Source organism: Bactrocera neohumeralis, unplaced genomic scaffold, assembly GCF_024586455.1.
Source record: "Bactrocera neohumeralis isolate Rockhampton unplaced genomic scaffold, APGP_CSIRO_Bneo_wtdbg2-racon-allhic-juicebox.fasta_v2 cluster11, whole genome shotgun sequence".
NCBI classification, from domain to species: Eukaryota; Metazoa; Arthropoda; class Insecta; order Diptera; family Tephritidae; genus Bactrocera; species Bactrocera neohumeralis.
The window spans coordinates 1,569,088-1,589,082 of record NW_026089624.1 but is presented as its reverse complement, the minus strand read 5'-3'; the positions used below and the strand labels follow the sequence as shown (position 1 = coordinate 1,589,082).

Here is a 19,995-nt window from a genome sequence, read left to right as displayed (position 1 = left end):
CTTAGTTTAAAGATAGATGATTTATAAAAATATCCGTAACAAGATTAGATTTAGCCTCTTTGGCTGAGTTAATGTCACATACATAGTATATTTCATTAGGAGGTGCTTTTAGTATAATTTTAACTGACGTGAAGTAAAACACAATTAACAACATGATAGTAATAAAACTAAGTTAGTCGGTGACCTATAATAAAAATAAATAAAATACCAAATTTGTATTTCAGAAAACATTTCATATGAATTCAAAAATCCATATTAAGTTAAATTATAAATAATTTTTTTCAGAATATAATGTATTTAACAAGTTATTAGAAGAACGGTACCATTTTTTGGCAATTAATCAAGTTGTGAACGTGCCCTCTTTTATTGAACGATGAGTACAAAATAATGAGCCTTGCAATAACGACATGTCTATGCTCACCCACCTGTTCTTTTTCCTGTAGGAAGAAAAACTGTGCGTTAAAGATTTGTTATTTAAACGCCATAAAACAGGGGTGACCAAAAAATTTAGCTCAGGAGCCACAAAACAACAAAATCAATGAAAATTACAAAATTATAGTTTTCAGAATAACAAAAAATACGTAAAGTCAAATATGTATATATTTCTACTGAACTACTAACAACGAATCAGGTGTAGTTTTAGTTAAGTGAAATCTAGCAAATGAGATAGGGCATGTGCAAAGAGGATAAGCGAAGCAGACATTTGTGGTAGAGAATAGAGAAAATGTGACGTCTCTCTGGCTCTATGAAACTTGTGTATGTGTATGTGTATATTTTATCTCGGGTTTTTATGTTACACTTTCTGAAGAACATACATAATGTTTGCGATACTTGAAATAGTATTACTTACTTTTTCCATTACACACATGTGCATATTTATTGTTGCCAAAAATGGAAGAACTCAACAAGATGGCGCTACATGCCACACAGCGATTCTATGGCCATTTTGAGGGAAATCTTCGGAGAACAATTCATCTCAAGAAAAAAGATACGATTTAACGCCTATGTGGGGCTACAAGTATTTAAGCCAAACTATTCCAGCTTTGGAATTTCCGAAGAAATGGGGCTATTCAAATCAACATGGTAAACACAATCAACATTTAAATGAAATTATCTTCAAAAAGTAAATGTCATGAACCAATTAACGTTTCAAATAAAGAACCGATGAGATTTGCAAATTTTATGCGTTTTTTTTTTAAAAAAAGTTATCAAGCTCTTAAAAAATCACCCGATAATATTGTTACCAAAAGTTTTAAATACCTACAAAACGTGGAAGAGCGTAGTTTGCTGTGTACCAGCATTTTTAATATGCGGCCAAACTCCAGTTTAGAGTTGTTATTAAAATCTATGCATTCAGAAAGAGAAGAAAGAAATAAGTTCCAGATTTTTTGCGAACTTATTCAGTTAGAGCAAAAATCAATCAAAATTACACAAGAGATAGCCGCAGAAAATGATTGAATTTATTTATTTGGTACTAATGGAAATATGTATATACTTAAATTATGCTAACTATAAAATATCTGATTAATGTTTTTCTTTCAGAAATATATGCAGCATTGAACCAAAAACTTTGATGGATCAGATGAAGACCACATGCCTAATGTCCAGAGAGAGTTGGTGATTTTTCGGTCATACTCTCGCTCAATATTTCATTCATGTCTTACATATATGAAACATTGCATACAGACCACAGGTTTTATCAGGATTTTTTTTTAGGATTTTTACGCCAACATTTGATTTATCAACACTATTACGGATGAGTTCTATTGAAAGCAAAGAAAGAGTTAAGTGCAGCATAACTTTCTATACACTTGCAATTCGTAAGATATAAGCTATAGAAACACTTCCAAGTCTAGGAAAAGCTTTATAATATAAAATGTCGCATATGAATTCAACATTCCTTGTTAGAATATTAGAGTTGCGAATAGGTTACAATCAGCCAGCTACACATAATTTATCAAGAAATTACTGATATAATCGGCATAAAATCAATATGTGAACGGACTGAACCCATTTTCGGCACTAAACTGTACTATGTAAAATAAAACCTATCACCATTGTGTATGAGTCTAATACAAGTCTTAAAGGGAGGGGTTAGGCTTTCAAGGTAAAAACAATACTTTTTTGCGAATTTAATTTTTAAATATAGCTTGTTTAATTTTATTTATTATTCGGATCTTTTGTACATTGTGCACACTTTCGACAATATAGGGTAATTTTTTCATGCAAAAGTGTTGAAGTATAAGACGCTTCCCCCAGAAAATTTGTCAAATTATAATGAAATCTTCCCCCAACGTTCTCTGATAATTTTTCTTCATTTAAAAATTTTTGCCCGCCATTTAAAATGTAAACTGTTAAGTTCCACTAAAAATTCAGCCATTTTGTGAGTGGAAAACACCCTTAACGGAAAAATAAATTACTAAACGTTGGAGGCAGCAATCTATATATCAAAAATGTATACAAAGTTTTAATGGAATCGATCAAGTAGTTTTGAAATTACAGTGAACACGGACTTTGAAAAAGTTTGAGAAAAACGCGTTTAAAGTTTATGAACTAAAAAAGTGACGAAAAAAATTGCCCTATATTGTCAAAATTGTGCTCAATAATGTACAAAAGGTCCGTATAAAATTACTCAATCCATATTTAAGAAATATATTCTCAAAAAAAGTCTTTTTGTTTTTACTCTGAAACTCTAACTTCTAGCTAAAACTCATATCATTTTAATTTCTTAACCTTGATATATACAAGGTCTGTCGCAAAAGAAACAGAACTTTTTAAATATAACTGTTTCTGGTGGCGCCACCTATTGGTGGGTATATGAAATAAAAAGTTTGATATATTGTTGACATTTCGTAAAAATTTTAAAACAATTGATTGATCAGTGCCTATCCCGTAGTAATGTGCATGAGTGGTTTAAGCGATTCCAAGAAGGTCGTGAAGATCTCTGTGACGATCAGAAGTCGGTCGTCTTCAGAAGTCAAAAATAAAGACAATGCTGATTTGTTTTTACGATTCCGAGGGTATTGTACACCGAGAGTTCGTCCCACCTAGCCAAACGATTAATGCTGTGTTTTACCTTGGTGTTATGAAGCGTCTTTTGTCACGCATTCGTCGTGCTCGACCACAATACCGTGAGGCAGGGTCCTGGCGCCTGTTGCACGATAATGCGCCGTGTCATCGGTCGACGCTTGTCACTGATTTTTTGACAAAAAACTCCATATTAACCATTAATCACTCACCCTACTCACCTATTACGTATTTGGAGAACTTCATTTGCCCATGAAAGGACACTGGACATTTCAGCTATCCAAAAGGCGACGACCCATATTCTCAAGAGCATTCTGAAAAATTACCTTAAACACTCATTTGAAATGCTAATTGACCGGGCTAAACGCTGTATCGAAGCACAAGGAAACTACTTTGAATAAAAAAATATAACTTTTGAAAAATATTAATTTTTTGTTGTTTTTTTTAACAGTCCTGTTTCTTTTGCGACAGACCTTGTACAAGTTACGCTGCGGTTGTTCTGCTATTTATCTCTACTCTGTAGTTAAACAACTGCTGACTTAGCGTCTGCTCCTTTCGGAGTATGTGTTAACTATATAGTAGTATTGCTGAGCGGCTATTTGTTGACGATCGTAAAAGCTTATTGTCAATAACTCCTCCAGTTAAGAACGTCCTTAGGTCTCGTTCAGCGTTTTTGATTGCCACGTAAACAGATTTGGTTATGGGAATCTTTTTGGTCATGGGTCTTGCAGTCAGTAAAATACCTGAAGCTGTCGAGGTTGCGATGTGACTTTTAATGCTCCGCTGCAGATAAGTAATATGTTTTTTTATTTACATCATGAAGTAAAGAAGTGGGCAATACACTCAGTGTAGGGGAAGGTGGGGAATGTTGGGCATAGTTTTGATTTCGGTTAAAAAGTCCCATAAAAGTTATTTTTTGTAAAAATTCCAAAGCATGGATTTGTAGTGCGAGTCGTAACCTTCCTTTTGATAACATTGGTTTGATAAAATTCTACAAAAATTTAAAAGTTATAGCCATTGGCGCAATAAACCTGATTTTGCGATTTTGAAAAAAGGTGGGGAATGCCAGTCTGTAAATCGATTAAAACATGATTGTTACCGATGAAAAACGTTTATTTATCAATGGAAATGAAAGAGAGATTCATAAATAATAAGAAAAATAAGAATTGGCGAAAAAAATTATTCCGACTCGCAGTGGATGCAGGTGTAAGTGTTCGGGTTCGGTCCGGCACATTTCAAGTGAACCCCTCGATCACAAACGATGCAATGGGCCGTGTTTTGACGATTCTCGTGCTTCGGCATCTTTTTCTTGCAAATCGTGCAAAAATCGAAGTCCTCTTCGATGTCGGTTTCGGTCGGAGACGGGCTTCTCTTCCGTGGCGTCTTCGATTTGCCACGGCCTTTTTGCTTCTTGGCTGCTGGTTCATCGGCTGCCTTCGTCAATTTTTGCCGCTTTTTTCATTGTCTTGCGGCCACGTTTTGATTTCGGCGCAGGTGTGCCCAATTTCAACGGGCCAACCGATTTCAATGCATCACGGAGCTGTGGAGCCGAAACAGGAGACAACGACGATGATGCAGCACCACTTGTTGAAGCTGGGGCACTTGTCGATGCCTCCGACGTTGACACCTCCTCATTCGCAGCAGTCACAATGGCATCACCAGAGGCAAGAACTCGACGTTGATTGTCGGCGTTTTTCTCTTCGTCACCGAACAAATTTTCGCCGCTCAGTTCCGAAGCGACAAAGTTACCTTCAGTGAAAATTTGCGGGTTGAACGGGTAGATGCCAGTTGTTCGGAAGCCGGATTTGATGGTTTTCGGCGTTAACATAACATCGAGGCACTGATCGAAAAGGGGCGGCAAAAATTATTTATTATTCGATGAAAGAAAAAGAAAGAAACCAGCAGAACTCACTGTTTTTGTGCCCATCGTCGTGCTTTCAGCCAGCAAATTCTTCATTACATCGGCATTGGCAGTAGTAACGTCGATGCTCGCACCATCAAATGCTGCAATATAACGCATCAGGTTGGTTCTCGGAATTTTGTGTGCCGTCGCAGATTGTCGAACGCTGTTGTGATGTATTTTCACTGACTTGATCGCCTCCAAAATGTTGTCGAAATCAACAATTTTCTCTTGTTTGGGATAGTACCGCGGCATAATGACTAAAAAAAATTTTTCGGAGCACGAAACTATCAGGAAATGTTGAAAAATTATTGTGTTGTCGAAATTCTGCACGAAAAATCACTTATACACGTGAAATATATGAAGTTAGCATGTCAAATGTAAAAAACTATGTGGCCCGACATTCCCCGTAATAATTGACTCGAGATTCCCCAAACGCTCATATTTGCAAAATGGCGGTGGATAATGAACACAATGTAAATTCGTGCAAAATTTCTTTTGTGTGTCGAAGGCTAAAGGCTCAACTAATATTATAAACATATTTACCTGGATGAATTTATTGGAAAATGTGAAAAAAATCAACTGTACACAGAGTTGAAAAAACTTTCGGAGTGTCGAATTTCTTTTTGTTGTCGCAGAGAGGTTATAACACGTGTTCACAGCTCGAGTGCTATATAGAAACTGAGCTTAGTATGAGACGAGCCGATGACAGTTGGTTGCAGCTGTCAACCTATACTAGGGAAAAGAATATCGCGTTGGCCCGGGATTCCCTACCTGCCCAACATTCCCCACCTTCCCCTATCTGTATTTTGTGTTAAGTTTGTTGCGAAAACCCATGGTGTCTCAGATTTAATGTGCGACGTTGCATATTGCTGATCATTTTCACACACAATTTATAGTGCGACTGTGCGAGACTATTTTCAGTGGTATTCACAGCAATTCTCTTTTCTCGAATTTCGTATACCTCGCTGTAAAATACAAAACGCAAGTATATTTAAATACATTACTGTATTTTGTGAATATTTTGATTAAATACTTATAGAAAAAACTATTACGTATAAATGAAAAACAGCTGACTTATTACAAAATTGCCTCCGTTTATTTAACCCAAGTTCCAATTTTGCCACTTGGCCACTACAAGGTACGTTCCAAAGTAAAAGGGCTTAAAAAACAGAACAAATGCGATAAACCGATGTTTTGGAGATGTTCAATTCTATTTCCATGAATTTCTATGATGATTTCGGCTGATTTTTGATGAATTCACGCACGGTTTCGATGGAATTTCCAGTGATCACGGATTTTGATTGACCCACATGTAGATCGTCATTTATTTCCCCACGACCACTTTGAAAACGTTGAAACCACTCGTGCACTCGAGATAGGCAATCATCGCCATAAACTTGTTTCATCAGTTGAAACGTTTAGGTAAAAGTTTTACCAATTTTAAAAAAAAATTTAATGTTGGCTCTTTGTTCGAAGCTCATTTTCGCACCGATAACACAAACATACTGACACTTAAAACGCAATAACTTCAGTTCCAATGTATGAAATGTCATGAAATTCTTACTGGACAATCGATAAAGATAGCAAATTCGAACGCACCAGTCGACACATAGATGGCGCCACCAGGGTGCGCTAGATTCAAACAGATCCTGTTTACTTTGGGACGCACCTTGTATAATATAAATGCCATATTAAATGAGCACCCTTATTATTTTAGGTGTAGGATTTGGTGGCCGTGAGCTACTGGCAATTTTTTTTTTTTTTTTTCATTCTATATTAAGAAATGGGATGCATTTTGAAACTCCAATTTTTTTGATAGTGATAGAATTAATTTCTTGTTCTGTTGTTATTTTCTAAATTCTATCCATAAGTATGTCATAAAAGAGTCCTATGTCTGTTTCTCTTTCTTTTTAGCTTTTAGGATTTACTTTACTCTTACTGTAAGGTTATTGATTTTAGAAACATACTACTGCGAAGTATCGATATCGTAAAGGGGGAGTAAAGTAGTGTTGGGGACTATCGAATAAAAACAATCAAGTTATTCGATAGTTCAGCAATTTTCATTCATTCGATAGTTTTCAAGAAATCACTCATTACTATTTTTTCGTTCATTCGAATTTTTTTGTTCATACCAATTTTTCGTTCAAAACGAATATTTTGTTCGATACTAATTTTTCGTTCATTACTATTTTTTCATTCATTAGTATTTTTTCGCTATTGAATGATTTTTCGAATGAATGATTTTATGCAAGTGGATATCTAGCAAAGATTCTTTGTACGAATTCATTTATTCCATTTCAAGTAAATGGTATTATATTCAGCAAATGTACGAATAATGCTTAAATTGTGTGTATTTCAAAATTATGTTGAATGATTTATGTTGAATTATGTGTGATAATGGAAGTTAAATTGAATGCATGTATGAGTGGTAGAAGTTAATAGATGCTTAAAATAGATTTAAGTGAAAAGTATTAACAATAATAAATATAGACTTATAAAGCGATAATGTAGGAGGCATTCCCAAATTAATAAGATGACTAAAGTAGATTCATATGGTCATCGGTATTTGGCAAGATTAAATGACAGTTTCTAGTCGGTTTGATAAAATCCAATGGCTTTGAAGGAAGAAGCAGGTTGGCAACTTGGTTATGTATTGCGATTCGAAATTGTAGCTATGTATACATTCACTTAACCGTTTCAACTGTTGGTATTATTTGCAGCATCAATAGTAAAACATTTGAATTGGGTCGTAACTTATATAAATATTGGTATTAGATTTTTAATTGCAGTGTTTTCTGTGGTAATATAAAATGTATTTATGTATTTTGTAAAGAAAATTCTGAAAATGTTTTTATACATAATTAGATAATACAAAAATGCGCCCTGGATTAAAGAGATCAGCCGTGTGGGAGTTTTTTTACTAATAATGGTAATAACGTCAACTGCAATATTTGTAAAAAAAATTTAAAGTTTGCTGGTAACACATCAAATATGAACGATCACCTACGACGAAGGCATCCATCATCACATAGTGTGGAGGAGACTTCTTCGGCGATAGTCGAACGAGCACCTGCTGTAAGTGACTTAGATATGGCAAGCTGTTCTTCAACGCAAAGAGATGTGAACTTAAAGTGGAAACTATTGAAAGTGAGTTAAGTAGTGCTCCTTTGGTACCTCCTGTGAACGTAGAAACTACAATTTCTTCAACAATACCCAGTAGAAATGTTTCAGGTGGTGGAGCATTAAAAAGAAGGGCAATGCAAACAAAATTATTTGTTACAAGCACGCGATCTGAGCTTTTGGAAAAGAGAAGTATAGATGAGTCTCTTATTAAAATGGTTACAATAGATATGCAACCACTCTCTATTGTTGGAAATGGAGGATTTCGAGAATATACAAAAAAGCTTCAGCCTTTGTATTCAATCCCAAACAGAAAACTTCTTTCCAACACAATGTTGCCCTCAAAATATAACGAGACACGGAAAAAGCTTCATGTCATTTTGCAAAATATTTCACACCTTTCTATAACAACAGATATGTGGACTACTGACAGCCAGAAGTCTTTTTTGTCTGTAACTAGTCATTTCATTTGGGAAAGCAAAATGAACTCAGACTGGCAACTAAAGAAGTGTTCGGCTCACATACTGCTCAAAATATAGCCACAGAATTAAAAAGCATTTTTGACGAGTGGTCAATTTTTAACAAAATAGTGACGATAGTGAGTGATAACGGTGCAAATATTAAAAAAGCGATAAGGGATATACTGCAAAAGCACCACCACCCATGTGTCGCTCACACCCTAAATTTATGCGTTGTGGATGATATAAAGACTGCTCCTCAGATTTTAGAGCTTATAACGAAATGCAGAGCTATAGTAACATATTTCCATCATAGCTCTCAAGCAGCAGAAAAAATTAAAAATATGCAAAAGCAAATGGGAGTAGCTGAACTTAAGATGAAGCAAGACGTTGCTACTAGATGGAACTCTGGCCTTATAATGATGGAACGTATATGCTTGATAAAAGAACCGCTCTCTGCTGTACTAACTTCCTTACCAAGTGCACCGAACTTTCTGAATGCATCAGAATGGGAAAGGTTACGTGATTCCATCACTGTATTGAAGCCGATAGAGCATATGACAACAGAACTTTCAGCACAAAACTACCCAACGATGTCACTAGTGGTGCCTATAGTCAGAGTACTGCAATATGCAATAAGATCCCAGCAAATGAAAACTACGGAAGGAGAATGCTTGAAAAATAGTTTGTTGGAAGTAATTTCAAGACGACTTGGCCTACTAGAGTCTTCCAAGATGTGTGCCAAATCGAGCTCCTTAGACCCACGGTTTAAAAAGATTGCCTTTGGAAATGAAAGTAACTCTAGTAATGCTCAAAAATGGTTGGGAGAAGAGGTATCAGCATTCATACAGCGGAGCCAAAGGACTGCTACTGCCCCAGTAACAGAATTACCCGCGGATAAAAATAAATTATCTCTTTGGACTCTACTTGACCCAAAAGTAGCGGAAGCAAAAACTATTTGTCACAACGCCCCTAGTGTTAATGCACATATTTCTTTGGAACAATATCTTAGACAAGATTTCGTTGAGAGACATCAAAACCCTTTAAACTATTGGGACAGCAAAAAAGCAACTTTTCCAGAACTCTACGAGCTTTCCAAAAAATATTTATGTATACCTGCTACTTCCTCCGAAAGGGTTTTTTCTAAAGCTGGGCAAATAATAATTGATAGAAGAAATAGACTTAAAGGTGAAAAGCTAGATCAAATAATATTTTTAAATAGCAATTTTAATATATATTTAATATTTTTTTGCGTTCTTCTGATATTTATATTTATTTTATATGATATTGAATATCTTTTCTGTGCTTTACTATTTTTATGTTTTATTAAAATATTGAATTAAATTAAACCTTTGTATTGGTTTAAATATAAAAATGAATAAAATTCCAGTACTTTTTTGTTGTTTGAAGAGCACGCCTTTGCTTAGTTATTGAATTTGATTAAATAAATGAATGAATGAATGAACGAAAAAATTCATTCGATAGTCAAAATCATTCAGTCATTAACAATCGATGGTTGAAATCACTCAATAGTTGCCAACACTAGAGTAAAGAGACTATAAGGTAATACAATGTAAAGAAAAGCACAACTGAGAGGTACCCATGAAGAAACGTCAAATGGAGTTTGAGGTTGAGTTTCTATTGGCATCCAAGATGGTCGACTCTTACCGGGAAATAGTTGCATTGTATTATTTTCTTAAAATGTATGGAAAATTTGTTCCAAAAATACTGGTTATATATAAAAATTTAATTTTTTTTCAAGATAAAATTGTGTTATTTTAATATATATTCTTAAAGAGAAGGCCGTTATGAGCAAATACATGTATAATTAGGTATTTTATTTATGCCTCTTTTTAACTGTGGTAAGTTAATAAATGTTCATCATAAAAAAATGTTAGGTGCAAATAAGTAAGCATGCCAAATAATGGGATCCAGAAGATGTTAATTCGTAGCCAAATTTTATGTTTGTATTTATAACATTTAATTGTTTTATTCTGGTAGCTGCATAAATTATCTAAAAGTATGGGGATACTCTAAAAATACCACAGCTCAAGATACGAACCCATCAAAATACCGAAAATATTCAAATATCTTGCCAGTATTGCTATTGAGCGTGTCGAAATAGTATTGCGTTAGCTAATTTAAACTACTTTTTATGAAAGAAATAAAGTTACCGTATTTATACCATAAATATAATGCAAATTCAACAAATAATTTATTTATGAAGCCCATTTATTTAAAAACTTAGCTTATAACTAAAAATTAATATGCTAATTTTTATGTTCATTGTTCATAAAATATATATATTTTTAGATCGCTACATGCTGAAAAATTGAGACAGCTACCGTAAATCGTTAGAGGAAACAAAATGATACTCACATTCCTACACAAACACTCCATCTGAGAACGGGTAGGACTCCTGATCGCATATTCTGAAATTCTGAAATATAAAACGTGTATGTAGTTTGTGATTAAAAAAATTTATACTTAAGGTATGGGAACATGGGTTCCATAAATATCTCTTGATTTATAAAATTACGTTTTACTGTTCAAAAGAATTATTATGAAATGTAATGCATGTAATAATATATAATGGGTTGTCAAAAAAGTCTTGCGGTATTTTTATTGAATTGTTTCTTTTTTTTTTGTATTGAAATTGAAATGAATTTTTGATGACTCATGCCCTTCTTGACCGATGGTACGGCTGCTACTATGCCGGTCTCTTTCGACCAATTCAGCGATTTTACCGCAATTTTCGACGACAGGCCTTCCGGAGCGTGGCGCATCTTCGACCACCTCTACACCAGAACGAAAACGTTAAAACCATCGTTGTGCGGTGGAAATGGAAACTGTATCGGGTCCATAAACTGCACAAATTTTATTGGCGGCTTGAGATGCATTTTTGCCTTTATCGTAGTAGTACTGTAAAATATGCCTATGTTCTCTTTATTTTGCTCCATGTTTACGACGCTATAACTCACGAACGACTTAAAAGAAACAACAACCAATCAAACTCGTGTTAGCGCGTGAAATGAGCTTTCCAAAAAGGTATAGCATGACCCCATGCGACGAATAAAACTAGGACTACGCGTTTTCAGCGCCAACTAGCTAAAATACCGCAAGACTTTTTTGACAACCCATTATATGTAGTATTATAAAATAAAATATAAATAATTATGATAGCATTTTCGTTTTGCGTAACGCGCTTCGACCTCTCGCCACCCTTATTCACCAGAGGCGGCCATGATGTTTTTATTGTGAACGTATACTTCGGTTGGAAAGTACTGTGAATGATTACATTCGCTACTCCCTTTTGCCATGGTATCGATGTATCGGTATGCAACGTTGAACAACATTTCAAAATTATGCGTTGTATACTTTGACGTTATAGAACACTTTCAATGCAAATTTTACTTTCATAGTAAACTGTTTTTTTTTGCGTGCGTGTAAAGATAAATGATCAAATAAAAATCCAATATTTTAATGAAAAATATTTTCTTCAGTCTCATCGCAAATGGAAGAACAAACATAATTAAAATATTCAAGAAAATTTATCATATTCTTGCCATCATAAGTATACTTGTATTTTTTAAATTTAGTGAAAAGTAATAAGAAAGCTTATCAGAAAACTACGCCACCGTTGCATAGGTAAACGTTAGAAAGCATCAACTTTATTTATGATGCGCGGTTTTCTTTGCTACTAGGCGTTAATGCGTTTCAAAACATCAAGAAATGTACCAAATATTCCGGATGCATTATACCTTGTTCGTATACATTGTCGTTTTCGAAGTCAGCCCTACTATTGCTATTCAGAGTCAAATAGTTGGTCCGTCTTGTTCATTAGTTTTTCGAAGTCATCAGGAGTCTTAGTAATATTCTTTAGCATTTCTAATGCCTTGAAACTTATCTTCTGTCTGTGGTGAAAATTTGCCGTTTGTATTATCCCTCTTATACGATTTCTGAACTTCCCCATATAATTTTGTGGTAAGCGCTCTAAAGCATTAGCCGTCTCGTCTCTTAAGTATTCAAATATGATGAAATTGGTAAAATATTTGAAGCTCTTCCAAAATAGAGTTTCCGTCAATCAACGGAATGTGGACTGTGTTGAAATAATCAGAACCGTCGATACCGATAATAAAATGTATATACCTAATCCTAATTTACTGGTTTAAAATTTAGCTTTGACATTGTGGGAATCCAATGATTTTTCATTGCCACAATTTACAACTTTGTATCGAAAATCATGTTGAGTAGCTTTAGAACCTGAGGTATGATATATACTACTACAATCACAAACTTTAAGGATTCGTGGATGTAAGTTGGAAAGTCTTTTAGTCCTGTAGACAAATATTATTTAATATGGGTAATATGTTGACAAGGTTTTTTGAGCTGTGAGTTGCCCTTTTATGTGGAGATCATATAAGGTATATTCCAAAGTAAACAGGACTTTTTGAATCTAGCGCCCCCTGGTGGTGCCATCTATATATGTCGACTGGTGTGATAGAATTTGCTATCTTTATCGATTATCCGGTGAAAATTTCATGACATTTCATAAATTGGAACTGAAGTTATTGCGTTTTAAGTGTCAGTATGTTTGTGTTATCGGTGCGAAAATGAGCTTCGAACAAAGAGCCAACATAAAATTTTGTTTTAAAATTGGTAAAACTCTAACCGAAACGTTTCAATTAATGAAAGAAGTTTATGGCGATGAGTGCCTAACCCGTAGCAGAGTGCACGAGTGGTTTTAACGTTTTCAAAGTGGTCGCGAGGACATAAATGATGATCATGAGATTTTGATTGGCCCACATATCAAAATCCGAGATTACCAGAAATTTGATCGAAATAGAATTGAGTGTCTTCAAAACATCGATTTATCGAATATTTGGGCTTACGAAAGGTGTGTGCACAGTTTGTTCCGCACAAATTGACTGACGACCAAAAATTGCTCAGAATCCAATATTCGAAGGACATCATTAACCGATTATTTGACCAAAAATCACATTTTAACCATTAACCACTCCCCGTATTTACCTGATATGGCACCGTGCGACTTCTTCCTTTTCGGAAAAATGCATTTGCCCACGAAAGGAAAGCGTTATGTTGACGTAGAAGCCATTCAAAGGTCTTGCGCCGGCATAGTGGCGGCCATACCGGCAAACGAGCTAAAACACTCGTTCGACATGCTTTTGGACCGTGCAAAACGCTGTAGTGAAGCAGATGAAGAATATTTTGCATAAAATAAATTGAATTTGCCGAAAAACTATTTGTTCTGTGTTTTTGTTTAAAGTCGTGTTTACTTTGAAACACATCTTGTACTTCTCCGTGGGGAGCAAATGTGGCACAAGTGCATTACTTTTTCGATTTTTGGGAAAAAATGTAGTAATATTCTTACAGTGTGGTTGATTCCTGCATTTGTGTGACTCTTCGCAGTGAATTGTCTCATTTTGTATTTTACCTAGACAGTGCATCTGCAACTACATTTTATTTTTCTGTTTCGGAAATCAACTACCGTAGAAATCATTCATCTACGAAAGATTTCCATATAAAATATTTTAAATTGCCTTCCGAAACAGTAAAATCTGGGGTTTGATGATTTGTGGAAACATTTAGTTGTTTCTACGACATAATATTCTACACCGTCGGACTAAGTGTACGAGCAATAGGTTTGCCCCTTTATGTGCTATCCACTAAACATAGTGAACACATTTTTTTCCAGTCTCCTACCAAATATGTAAAATTGTATTAATTCGGATGAAAGTCACGTTTCCCCCATATGTATGTTATTTTGGTGTGTACTGTTTTAAACTTATTTGGAAATGCGCGGAATCGTACTACAACTACATCTATTTTCCATTTAACACTATTTTAAATTTCACCACTCTATATACAACAAGCACCAACATTTATATTGAATATGCTAACGCAAATACCGTAAAAAGCATATTCTATATTGGTGCCAAAAATTATTTAAATTTGTTCAATGAAATACCCTAGTACCCATATACTACATTTAAGCAGTCAAAGTCAATGTAAATTAATAATATCATTGTGAATTAAAATGTTCTCAAGCATCCTTGCGCCAAAGTTAAACGCAATCAATCCAGACCCTTCCCTAGCTGCAATATATTGAAATAAAATCGCAATGTTTTCTTTTGCGTAATATAATTTGGCCCAGGATAAGCACGAAATCACTCTAGGCTTCAGTCTAGCCCCAGTACCGATGATATAACGATTTGTGACTCAAACCAGAAGTCATTTTTCTCCATGTAACCAGGTTGCAAATAATGCATTACGAAAATAATTGAATTAACATTCGAATTAAAATTCAAATTTAGGAAATCTAAAATAACAATAATTTTTAATTAATATGCAAACGGGATTGAAAAAATTGTGGTGGTTATTGTGTGATTATGAAAGTTTATTTAATTTCGAAGCGCACACGGCTGCCAACAAGAAAAGAATATTGTCCATGTGATGTGTAGTCATAAATATACTAATTGCAGCAAGCGTCCTCTAGCGTAACTGTTGTTATTGTTGAAACGAGTATATAATCCCGGTTAGGATGGTAAAGATTAAATAAATTGTCGCCGACGTCATTCAACGGTAGGCCCACAAAACGTGCTGTTTCGACGGGGTCGGACCAAAGACAATAACCAAGAAGGGGTAGAAAACACCATCCTGCAGAACCCCTTGCTTAATTCTTCTCGAGCGGTAGGTGCTGCGATCACCTTGCGGAATCGACGTTCGCCAACGATTACGTCAGTAGGAATGGGTAAAACAGTGAAGGTACTCTCGGTAAATTCTGTGAAGCCAACCCAGCTAGCTTTGCTAAAGTAAAGGAAGGTGCGATTGTCCACACAAAAAAAGACCGGAGATTTCTCGATCGAGATAATTATGCGCAGATAGTCAGATACGAGAGGTTATGCTATTTGTCAGACCACCACTAGTAATGGTGGGCTAGATGTTACAGGTACCTACATGTAATTCTGGTAGGAGCTTCGTCAGTCATTGTACAGAGTGTTAAATAATCTATCTGTCCTGCCAGCCTCAACCCCCTACGATCGTAAGACAGGAAGGAATTCCAAAGGTCATGGTGCACGTTGATGAAGCCTAGTACGAATCGATTTTCACCACGAAGCAACGCACCTATGTTCGGGTGATATCCTGAAAGGCAACATGTAACTGGGGTAATATACTATATATGTATATATAATATTTCGAGCTCGACATCATCTTGCACGCTGAGTATCCCCGCGGTCGATGTCGCCATCGATAAGACGATATTGCACGGTGTTATGCAGTATGAAGGCCACTCCTCCACCATTACGTATTACGTTGAAACTTGCACAACTCAGAGGATCTGAGTGGCTGTTGAACTTGGTTTCTTCCATCGCGGTTATAAATACGCCTTCCATGCTCATAAATACAACTATCAACTCGATCTTGCTCTGGAGTCGCTTGAAGTTAAATTGACAAATCCGAGTTTGTCGCAGTTCCAGTGACGACAATCCTATACTAAAACTTACCGTATAAAATCCGGATCAATTCTGGTAACATAGAACCAGCTGTTGTGAGAATTGTATTGTATTTATAGTTGCCCACGCCTTATTGTTTTTGAGATATTTGCATTTAAAATTCAAAAATTTAATTATTTCAAATGCGTACTCTTGCGATTTGTATTGAATTTCACACATGTACTATATTTTTAACCTTTGCATTTACTAGCTGTTATAAACTCAAATAAGTACATATCTTTAACTTCTTACCGCTGGTTGGGGAAAAATAGAGATTTATATGAGCTGAAAATTTATTCATTCTAATTTTATTTTGATATTTCATTGCTTATATATCTATCTTAAATAAAAATTTTTTTTTTTGTTTTTTTATAGAAGAAGGAAGCATCGAAAGCCGGAGTGCGGGACTATATTACTTCATGGGAGAGAAGAAGACATTTAAGTCTCATCTATTGCAAGGACTGACTGATGCCTAATCTGTTGTAACAGTCTCAGTCTTGTCATAATTAGTACTGCCGCTTCACTGACAGTTTTCCATTTTACAGAGAACACACACATAAGTGCAGTCAAATTTTCCACCGCGATACTACCTCCAAGGGTGGTTTTCAGCTTTTCCCTTACACTTGTGAACCGAGGGCAATAAAAGAACACGTGTTCAGAGTCTTCTAAACACTCTGTACACGTCGGACAGTATGGCTAAAGTCATGACGATATTTGAATAGGTAGCTTCTGAAGCAACCATGCCCACTGAGTACTTGGATAAGGTGGAAATCCAGGTCCCCATGTTGTCTACCTATCCACGATTGTATGTCCGGATTCAGTCTGCGGTTCCACCGTCCTATGGTTGAAGTTTGCCACCGCTGCTGCCACATTGTGATGCTTTCCATTCTCTCCTCTCTTTTTGCTGCGGTAGACGCATCCATACTGGCTAATACCTCAGCAGCGTCATTTGATACGGTTCGGAGAGCACTTATCACGCGAATTGCAGAAAGCCTTAGTACTGCGTTGATTTTTCTAGCATATGATTTTACGTCTAGCGCCTGTATCCATATTGGAGCCGCATACAGTATAACTGAACGCATTACCTTAGCTATTAAACATCGTTGGCTGGAACGCACACAACCTTTATTTGCCATCATTATAGATAAAGCATTATAGATTTTATTAGCTTTACATGCCGTATTTTCCAAGTGTTTCTTGAATTTGAGCTTTGAGTCCATTATCACACAGAGGTACTTCAACTGTTGTTGTGAAATAATCTGACATTCTCCAATGGTGAGTGATATATTTTCTTCCATTTTCCAAGAGCTTATGAGCAAGACTTCTGTTTTATACTCAGCCAGCTCTATACTTTGAGAGCAAACCATCGGAGTAAACTATTTATGCTGTTTTTGCATTTTATCCGGAGGTCATCCAGATGTTTAGCTACTGCTACCACTATGAGGTCATCCGCATATGCGACTGTTTTGACATTTTTTTCTTGCGGAATTCTTAAGACCCCGACATACATCAGGTTCCATAGGAACGGACCTAAAACCGATCCTTGCGGTACTTCACTGGATATAGTGTAGCTCTGAGTGCCCTCGTCCGTATCGAATAGCAATCTCCTATTTTGAAAGTAACTCATTATAATATTTACCATATATTGGGGAGCATGTTTATCGTGTAGAGCTTTTATTATATTTGCCCACTTTGCGGAATTGAACGCATTCTTCACATTCAGGGTTATTAGTGCGCAGTATTTTTTTGTACCACCTTTTCATCTTTTCCCACTTATTGCACATTTCGCAGTATCAACTACTTCTTTTAGTGCGTCAATAGTGGACCTCTGTTTTATAAAGCCGTATTGTCTCCCTGATAGTCCGGCGGCTTTTTGGATTGCTAGCTCCAAGTGGTTTCTTACAATGCTTTCGTACACTTTCCCAATCGTGTCGAGCATGCAAAGAGGTCGATATGATGAGGGTTCTTCTGGTGTCTTTTTTGGCTTTTGGAACCCCTCTTTTAATATACTCGCATTGTACATGTTAACAAATAAACTAGGTCTAAGAGTTATGGCTTCTTTAAGGGCTCTCTTTGGTATACCATCTATTTCATGTGCTTTAGAGTTCTTAATTTTTTTCGCAATAGTCAATAGTTCGTCTTCTGTGACTAATAGGGGTGGCTCCGTAGCTTCGTTTCGATTGATATAGGAAATGGAGGCATGTGTCGGGAATAACGTTTCGACAACATTTTTTATAAATGATGCGTTCTTAGGTTGCTGCGACTTATTTTTGAAGTTCGACATACAAATTTTGAATGCCGTTCCGCAGGAGCCTATGTTCGCTTCTTCACAGAGCTTTTCGAAACAGGATCTCTTACTACGGATAATTGCTGATTTCAAAAGCTTTTGTTGGCATTTAAATGCTTCTCTGAGACGGATTTCGTTTTCCCCTCCCTGGTTTCACTGTACGCGACGTCTAGCTGAGTGACAGAGCTTCCTTCGCTTGGCAATTTCGTCGCTCCACCAGTATACCGGCTTTCGGTTGTTATTGTATTTCGTCCTGCGCATAGTTGCGTCACATGCTGCATCTAGTTCCTTCTGCACAGCGGATACTAAGTGGGTGGCGTCTTCGTCTAGTGCCTTTGCCGCACTCCAGATGCTCTCAAAAACGTCAGAAACAGTTCCCTTTCTTGGGAGAACGAAACTTCAGCGATTATTGCCATATGGTCGCTATTTGTGTTAATATCTGACACCTTCCACTTAATATGTCTGCTAAGCGTGTCATAAGCAAAAATTAGGTCTATTATAGAACCTTTACTCCCCTTTTGAAACGCATTTTTTGTGCCATTGTTTAAAATCGTGAGGTTTGTTTGACTCAAAAATTCTAGAATGAGGCGACCACGGTGATTTGTAACTCTGCTCCCCCAAGCAGTAGACCATGCGTTAAAATCGCCCGCTATTATTATTGGCGATTTGTTTTTGGTCTCTAGAGACAGCTCCAGGAGAAAATCTTCAAATTCGCTAATTGTTGCGCTAGGGCGAGCATAGCAGCTTACAAAATATATACCTTGTATCTTCGCCCATGTAAAGCCGTCATGGACTTCTTTGAAGCATGATGAGAAAGCTTGTCCTTTGCAGGCCCATATTGCTGCCTAGCCACTTCTATATTTCCCCCAAGTGCTTTCCGAACGCTGTCTATAGGCTCGCTTAGTAAATACTATATATGATATTGTGGGCACACAGACAAGACGTATCACATCTGGCAGCACTGTTTGTCAGTTATTGTATTATTTCATTCTCTTTATATTCTTCTTGGAAATTTACAGTTTCAACTGAATTCTAAGCTTTTAGTTTTAAGAAGCGTCACTTCTTGTACAGACGCCAACAAGTGAAGAAGTCTTTTGAGTTATCTTAATAAATAATCATTTAAATATTAAATGTGGTGTTTTATTACTGCCACAATATATATAAGTTAAGAAATTTGATGTAATTTCTTTTTAAAAAAAATTTTTATTTATTGCTCGTTTCATTACAGAGCTAAGACTAAGACTAAACTTAAGAATTAATTTACTTAAAACCTAAGCTACGTTGCACCGGCCAACTGCTGACTTTGTTGCCGATTCTCCGAATTGGCTTATTTCGGTTGCGCGTGTTGGATTTCCGCTTCACGCCGAAAAATGAGCTTTTGTGCTGATGAAAGCGTCTGGCTTTTACTGTGGGAAATGTTGTGCAATTAAAGATGCATTTCCGCTATGATTTGCTAATTATTGCTGATTATGTGTTATTACTTATTTAGTAATTGTTAACATTTGCCATGTTAACACTTCCCCTCTTAAAAGCGATCGTCCCGAGAGCCTATCAAAAATAGGGGAGGTTGTTAAAATTGATGTAAGTATTTTGATCATTGGAAAGATCTTTGATCTCCTTAAGATCAATATTCGCTGGGGGCATCTGGTTAAGGTCCAGGCTTGAAGATATGATTATTCTGTTTTG

General features: G+C 36.0%; 2 protein-coding genes across 31 annotated transcripts in view; both read left to right on the top strand.

Annotated features, from left to right (window-relative positions):
* LOC126765673 (putative dual specificity tyrosine-phosphorylation-regulated kinase 3 homolog) overlaps positions 1-19,995 on the top strand; it is a 293,060-nt gene that overhangs the window by 46,350 nt on the left and 226,715 nt on the right. For 6 of the 30 annotated variants that reach the window (XM_050483344.1, XM_050483311.1, XM_050483310.1 and 3 more), the window contains one exon: positions 1,543-1,617. In XM_050483344.1, coding sequence (XP_050339301.1) covers positions 1,574-1,617 — 44 coding nt within the window. In that variant the 5' untranslated portion in view covers positions 1,543-1,573. Of the gene's footprint in view, positions 1-664; positions 757-1,250; positions 1,488-1,542; positions 1,821-10,821; positions 11,686-19,995 lie in introns of those variants that run through there. The other 24 variants (XM_050483321.1, XM_050483317.1, XM_050483315.1 and 21 more) reach the window with 18 other exon arrangements.
* On the top strand, positions 4,497-10,815 carry LOC126765711 (E3 SUMO-protein ligase ZBED1-like). The gene is made up of 2 exons (XM_050483447.1): positions 4,497-7,730; positions 7,796-10,815. The coding sequence occupies exon 2, from the start codon at positions 8,853-8,855 to the stop codon at positions 9,849-9,851; it is 999 nt and encodes a 332-aa protein (XP_050339404.1). The 5' UTR covers positions 4,497-7,730; positions 7,796-8,852; the 3' UTR covers positions 9,852-10,815.

What these genes read in the sequence shown, in the direction of transcription:
- LOC126765711 (XM_050483447.1), top strand. Translation starts at nt 8,853, where the DNA reads ATGCAAAAGCAAATGGGAGTAGCTGAACTTAAGATGAAGCAAGACGTT.